The 7,908-nt window shown below is 43.8% G+C and overlaps 1 protein-coding gene across 3 annotated transcripts in view; it reads right to left on the bottom strand.

The window, feature by feature from the left end:
* Positions 1–513: 513 nt before the first annotated feature.
* GNL3L (G protein nucleolar 3 like) overlaps positions 514–7,908 on the bottom strand; it is a 30,670-nt gene continuing 23,275 nt past the window's right edge. For all 3 annotated transcript variants that reach the window (XM_045995567.1, XM_045995569.1, XM_045995568.1), the window contains exons 15-16: positions 2,431–2,650; positions 514–845 (exon numbers count right to left, since the gene is read on the bottom strand). In XM_045995567.1, coding sequence (XP_045851523.1) covers positions 775–845; positions 2,431–2,650 — 291 coding nt within the window. In that variant the 3' untranslated portion in view covers positions 514–774. The remainder of the gene's footprint in view (positions 846–2,430; positions 2,651–7,908) is intronic.

The raw sequence follows: 7,908 nt of genomic DNA, 5'->3' as shown, positions 1-7,908 counted from the left end.
TCCTGGATGAGAAGTGGTCATGGAAGGGTGGGGCACAGCCAGAGTGCTTCAGTTCAAGGGCTCCTCCAACCCAATGTACCTAAAAATGCCCCAAGGTATGACTTGCCCCTAACACTTCTAGCCACCCTACGAACATACAGCTTGTTTTCCTTTCATGCAAACATAGTAGCGCTTACCACAATTCAACAACCAGCCAGGCTTATGTTTTCTTCCCTCTATCCCTGTCCCAGGTCCTTCCAGAGACAAGGCTCATCACTATTCCCCCTACCATCACTGCCACACAGGTGGGGACCTGCAGACTTGGTGGAAGATGCATAGCCTACAGCCCATCACAGGAATGCCTTGCCACTGAGATCTGTTGCAGACTGATAAAGAAATCATCACCCTGCCAGGGAACTCCCCCACCCAGGTCTACCAGTAGCCTCGCCTCTAGTTGTATATTTAACTGTCCAAGACAGTTTTGTGAGAGTTACTCCTCCAACCAGACTAAGCTACAGGATGAGGGACAAATCATTAGCATCAGGGATCTGACGGTAATTTTATTTCTCTTGTAGAACAGAGTAAGGGTTAAATAAGGATATGGGGTTTGCTAGTTCCAGCGACTCGGGACTCTTTTTTTTTTCTTGGAACAATGGAAGGGACAGTGAGAAGGGGTATGGTGGATGAAGATTTTTAATATGCAGGTACTTCAGGGAGAAGCACACCATTTCATCTGTATTCCCCCATCCCACTGGAACTGGTGCTTGGAGGGACAAGGGGGTCGAGATTAGTCGATCAGTCATCAGTGTTGCCGGAGAGGTCGAGGACAGACATCATGGAATCAGACAACTTGCTGGCGAGTTTATCTGCAGATGGAGAAATACAGGCAGTCACTTGGTGGCTGGCTTGCCAACAGAATGCCCACAGGAGCTGGCCTAGAGCTACCCTGGTCTATATCAAACTCCCAAACTGGCTCACTTACCCCCAACACTGAACAACAAAACAACTGGGTGGGGGGTGCTGGCAGCCAGCATGCAATCTAGCAGGTAGACCCATCAGCCTACCTGTGAAATGATCACCCCAATATAGCTTCTATCTCAGAGTGTCAGACTCACTGGTCTCCAAGTATTTTTATCCCTTCCTAGTATCCAAACAGCAATTTTCTTTGACTGCATTGAGCCTAGCACTCTGTCATTACCCTCAAAGCTCTCATAGCAAAAGGGCAGCATGGAAGTAGGGGCTTTAAGCCTGAATGCTCACCTCCCATCCTCCAGCCATACCCTCTGTCCTTCAGGGTTCCCCTCAGACATAACCTCCTCCAGGAAGCCTTCTCTGATCACCCCTACCCCACCACAATCCAGGTTAGGTTCACCAGGCTGAGTTAGGTTTCCTCACTCTGCTTTTTGTGTCTGTGAATATTCTGTGTTGCCAATGTCTGTTTTCTTATTTCCTCCTCACTCTCTTATAAGACCAGGAGTTCAAGGGTAATTTGTCTCTGGATTTCCAGTACTCAGTGTGAAACCAGGCCAAGAATTGGACTTTTACGGTCAATCCTCGGTTTACATTTTGGCTCCATTAAATAGCAGTTGTTTTACCTTGAGTGTGTTATTTAATGTCTCTGGGCCTCAGTTTTCTCACATACAAATGAGGATTAGACTTGCAATGAGTTAAAAATTAGTATAACATGAAGACCTAAATCAGCCAACCACACAACAGACCACCATTAAAATGAAGGAGGAAGTTCTTTTGTGAACTGTGAACTGCCACTAAATGGAAACAAGATGTGGAAAAAACCGTATGTTCAGGTGACTACTGTTTGCACAGAAACAGAGGACAAAAAATATAGAGATATTTGCCTGTGCACCTATCTCAGAAATGAGATAGAAGATATTAACTGGTCACTCTGTGAGGAGGCCTAGATGACTGGGAGACTGGAAGGAGAGAAACATTTTGCTGTATATCCCTTTGTACCTTTTGAATTTTGAGTATATCACCTATGGATAAAGTAAACATTACACAGAACCCGTAAGCTTCCTAATACAGAGAAAGCAGCTAAGAAATAAATGGTGGCTATTTGACACATAGACTAGGCCAATGGTTCTCCAAGTATGGTTCCCAGAAGAGCAAATCAGCATCAATCAGGAACCAGTTAGCAACACAAATTCTCCGGCCCAATGGCCAACATACTCAATCAGAAACTCTGGGCGGGGGGGGGGGGGGGGGGGGGGGGGGGAGGGCGGGTGGCGCTCAGAACTCCGTGTTTTAACAAGCCATCTAGGCAATTCTAATAATGAGTAAAGTCTGAGAACCACTATGCTAGGAGGTGAGTCCCCTAAGGCATCCCTGCCCCTTAACTAGGGTTAGCCTGGCACTGGACACATTCAGGAGCTCCTAATCAGGGCCCAAGTGGGCGCTTTTTGGAGCAGGAGGGGTATGGTCAGGTGCCCCCACCGGTACGCTTCTGCATCTTCTTCTTATTCTTCAGGGCAGAAGCAAGAACCTGGCCCTGCTGCAGGGGATCGGTCTCCATGATCCTCTGCAGCACTGGGCGGCGGTCCACAGGGCAGATGTCCAATGTGCTATTGTTCCTGGGGTAGTGATCCACATTGCGTTTCGCCCACCCCATCTGATGTCGGTTCGGTTTGGTGCAATACCCAGTGAGATCTCCGATCTGGAGAGAGAGAGGACAACAGTTAGGTCTGGGACCCTAGAGTACCACCAAAGACTTCTGCAGAGGATACAGGTTTGGTTAAGAATAGGAAGCCTATAAGATTCTCAACAAGGTCCTAGCAAACAGGATCCAGCAGCACATTAAAAAGATTATCCACCATGACCAGATGTGATTCATCCCTGCATTACAAGGATGGTTCAACATTCGCAAATCAATCAATGTGATAGAACAAATCAATAAGAGAAGAGAGAAGAACCACATGGTCCTCTCAATTGATGCAGAAAAAGCATTTGACAAAAATCCAGCATCCATTCCTGATGAAAACGCTTCAAAGTATAGGGATAGAGGGAACATTCCTGAACTTCATAAAATCTATCTATGAAAGACCCACAGCAAATATCATCTTCAATGGGAAAAAGCTTGCAGCCTTCCTGCTGAGATCAGGAACACGACAAGGATGCCCACTCTCACCACTCTCGTCCAACATAGTATTAGAAGTCCTAGCAATGGCAATCAGACAACAAAGAGAAATAAAAGGTATCCAAATTGGCAAGGAAGAAGTCAAACTCTCTCTCTTCGCAGATGACATGATTCTTTATATGGAAAACCCCAAAGACTCCACCCCCAAACTACTAGAACTCATACAGCAATTCAGAAACGCGGCAGGATACAGAAATCAGTGGCTTTCTTATACACTAACAATGAAAATACAGAAAGGGAAATTAAAGAATTGATTCCATTTACTATAGCACCAAGAACCATAAGGTACCTGGGAATAAACCTAACCAAAGAGGTAAAGGACCTGTACTCGAGGAACTACAGAACACTTGTGAAAGAAATTGAAGAAGACACAAAAAGATGGAAGACCGTTCCATGCTCTTGGATCAGAAGAATAAACATTGTTAAAATGTGTATACTGCCTAGAGCAATCTATACTTTTAATGCCATTCCGACCAAAATTCCACCAGTATTTTTCAAAGAGCTGGAGCAAATAATCCTAAAATTTGTATGGAATCAGAAGAGACCCCGAATTGCTAAGGAAATGTTGAAAAACAAAAACAAAACTGGCGGCATCACGTTACCTGATTTCAAGCTTTACTACAAAGCTGTGATCACCAAGACAGCGTGGTACTGGCATAAAAACAGACACATAGACCAGTGGAACAGAGTGGAAAGCACAGATATGGACCCTCAACTCTATGGTCACATAATCTTCGACAAAACAGGAAAAAATATACACTGGAAAAAAGACAGTCTCTTTAATAAATGGTGCTGGGAAAACTGGACACCTATATGTAGAAGAATGAAACTCGACCATTCTCTTACACCATACACAAAGATAAACTCGAAATGGATAAAAGACCTCAACGTGAAACAGGAATCCATCAGAATCCTAGAGGAGAACATAGGCAGTAACCTCTTCAGTATCAGCCACAGCAACTTCTTTCAAGATATGTCTCCAAAGGCCAAGGAAACAAAAGCAAAAATGAACTTTTGGGACTTCATCAAGATCAAAAGCTTCTGCACAGCAATGGAAACAGTCAACAAAACAAAAAGGCAACCCACGGAATGGGAGAAGATATTTGCAAATGACAATACAGACAAAAGGTTGATATCCAGGATCTATAAAGAACTCCTCAAACTCAACACACACAAAACAGATCATCATATCAAAAAATGGGCAGAAGATATGAACAGACACTTCTCCAATGAGGACATACAAATGGCTATCAGACGCATGAAAAAATGCTCATCATCACTAGCCATCAGGTAGATTCAAATTAAAACCTCATTGAGATAATCACCTTACACCAGTTAGAATGGCCAAAATTAGCAAGACAGGAAACAACGTGTGTTGGACAGGTTGTGGAGAAAGGGGAACCCTCTTACACTGTTGGTGGGAATGCAAGTTGGTGCAGCACTCTGGAGAACAGTGTGGAGATTCCTCAAGAAATTAAAAATAGAGCTTCCTTATGACCCAGCAATTGCACTACTGGGTATTTACCCCAAAGATACAGATGTAGTGAAAAGAAGAGCCATGTGTACCCCAATGTTTATAGCAGCAATGGCCACGGTCGCCAAACTGTGGAAAGAACCAAGATGCCCTTCAATGGACGAATGGATAAGGAAGATGTGGTCCATATACACGATGGAGTATTATGCCTCCATCAGAAAGGATGAATACCCAACTTTTGTAGCAACATGGACGGGACTGGAAGAGATTATGCTGAGCGAAATACGTCAAGCAGAGAGAGTCAAGTATCATATGGTTTCACTTATTTGTGGAGCATAACAAAGAACATGGAGGACATGGGGAGATGGAGAGGAGAAGGGAGTTGTGGGAAATTGGACGGGGAGATCAACCATGAGAGACTGTGGACTCTGAAAAACAACCTGAGGGTTTTGAAGGGGCAGGGGGTGGGAGGTTGTGGAACCAGGTGGAGGGTAATAGACAGGGCTCGTATTGCACGGAGTACTGGGTGTGGTGCAAAAACAATGAGTACTGTTACGCTGAAAATAAATAAATTAATTAATTAAAAAAAAATAGGAAGCCTAGAGCCACACAGAACTAAGCTCCAAGTCTGGCTCCATCACAAACTAGAAGGTGTTTAGTTAATTTCTCAGCTGTAGCTGGCTCATCTGTCATATGGGGTAGACAGTGGGTAGCTTACATGGCTTTTGCAAGAAAAAATAAAGAAGCAGAGTTACTTGATCAATGACAATTGTTATTATGATTCTTTTCTGAAGTGACCCCACAAAGTCTTACTCAATTTAAAAGTATTTTCCACTTTTCTCTCATTGAGTAAATTTACTTACTTATTTATAATTTTATTGTTATGTTAGTCACCATGTAGTACATCATTAGTTGTTGATGTAGTGTCCCATGATAACAAGTATTTTCTTTTTTTTTTTTTTAAGATTTTTTTTATTTATTTATTTGAGAGACAGAGAGCACAAGCAGGCAGAGAGGCAGGCAGAGAGAGAGGAGGAAGCAGGCTCCCTGAGGTGCAGAGAGCCCGATGCGGGGCTCGATCCCAGGATACTGGGATCATGACCTGAGCCGAAGGCAGAGGCTTTAACCCACTGAGCCACCCAGGCGCCCCCTTTCTTTTTTTTTTTTAAGATATTATTTATTTATTTGAGAGACAGAGAGCACAAGCAGGCAGAGAGGCAGGCAGAGAGAGAGGAGGAAGCAGCCTCCCTAAGGTACAGAGAGCCCGATGCGGGACTCGATCCCAGGACACTGGGATCATGACCTGAGCCGAAGGCAGAGGCTTTAACCCACTGATCCACCCAGGTGCCCCGATAACAGGTATTTTCTGATGCCTATTCTGTGCCCAGCTCTATGTGGGGAAATGTTGGAGAAACAAGTCAAATGCAGTCCCATCTGTGAGAAGCAACCAGTCTAAAGAGGATACAACTGACCAATACCACAAGCCAAGTTAAGAGTTTGTTAAGTGCCCACCAGAAAGACACAGCATAAGTGGCAGAGGTTTGGAGGAAGGCAGTAGTCAATATGCTTCTACTAAAGGGAAGGTCATTCCTGACCATGAACAATGGAAAAGCACAGAACATAGCTGGGCATCCAAAAGGGTGCCTGTCTGGCTGGAGTACATGTGGGTACATGTGGGTAGTAAAAGCAAACATTGACAGAAAGCTCACGGTGTGTAGTACACACAAATACACGTGTGAGCACATATATATATGGACACATACACAAACTCATTTAATCCTGCAACAGTGCTATGACAAACAAAGCACCTAAGGTCACACACAGCTAGCAAACAGAATAAATAAGAACCCTAGCAGTGAGGCTTATACTAATGTATGACTACCCATTAAACTATGGTGGGGAAAAGGCAAGGCTACCACACCATACAACTCTGGGGCTGCAGCAGAGGGCACCATTCATGGCACACCTAAATGGTTATCTCTCAGAGTTGTACAAGGAAGTGGCCCTGCTCAGGTTCCCTGAACCTGAGTCTGGAACCTATAGCATAGAGCGGGGAACTACTCTAGGTTCCTAAGGAAAAACGGTATGCTCTGGGGCTTATGGGATCATTGAGAAATACTACCAGACAGACTTAAGCACACAACTTTACACTAGTTTTCCTGTAAGCACCAGGGGAATCTTGAAAACTATATGAGAATGAGAACGGCATGTCACCACCACACTGCAGGCCTCATCATCTCACACAGAATAGATGTGACAGTTTCCTTCCTGCACCCCCTGCCTCCACCCCAGTCCCTTTCTTTCCAACCTGATTTTTACTGTGGCTTCTGGAGTGAAAGTTCCTTTTTTTTTTTTTTTTAAGATTTTATTTATTTATTTATTCATTTGAGAGACAGAGAAAGCAAGCATGAGTCTGGGGGGAGGGAGAGGAGGACAGAGGGAGAGGAAGCCTGATATAGAACTCGATCCCAGGACCCCGGGATCATGACCTGAGCCACAGGCAGATGCTTAACCGACTAAGCCACCCAGGGGCCCCTTGAGTGTGAGTTCTAATACATGATGACTGTCATTTCTTTGCTTAAGAAACCCTTCCAGATATTGTGGAACCATCGAAAATAAAGGATGGTTCTTCAGTAATCATGGGGAACAATCTACAAGATGAATCTGTAAGTGAAATAAGCAAAGTGCAGAATACAACTAGCATGCTATTATTTGAATTAAAATAGATCTATCTCTGTATAAGTATACATGCATGTGCATAAAAGACAGAATAGCTATGAAAAAGACATTCAAGTCTGTGAATAATGAGTGCCTCCAAGGACGGGACAAGGTAGCTGGGAGACAGCTGCAGGAGAGAAAGTTACTTTTCACTGTATCCGCTTTAGTACTTTTAAATTTTATACCATGTACACATACTATCTAGTCAAAAAATAAATAAAAGCTATCTTTTTTTTTTTTCCAGGAAGCCCGATGCAGAGCTTGATCCCAGGACCCTGGGACCATGACCTGAGCCAAAGGCAGATGCTCAACAACTGAGCCACCCAGGCGCCAAAAGGTATCTTTTTTATAAAAAATACAAAATATGAAAAATATTTTAAATAAACAAAATGGGGAAGAAAACAAAAAACCTTTGACAGAAAAAAAATAACCGATTGTCAGTGTTTTCCTAATACCCCTGGTTTAAGGTCTAACTCAAGGACTGCTATGATCTGATTCCAGATTCATCTCTCCTTGTCTCCACTCTCACTCCAACCACCCCACAGCACTAACGTTTCCCCAAAACACCACTCTCTCCTCTTTGGGC

Source organism: Meles meles, chromosome X (assembly GCF_922984935.1).
Source record: "Meles meles chromosome X, mMelMel3.1 paternal haplotype, whole genome shotgun sequence".
Taxonomy (NCBI): Eukaryota; Metazoa; Chordata; class Mammalia; order Carnivora; family Mustelidae; genus Meles; species Meles meles.
Note: the sequence above shows the minus strand (reverse complement) of the source record. Positions and strands in the feature narration are given on the sequence as shown.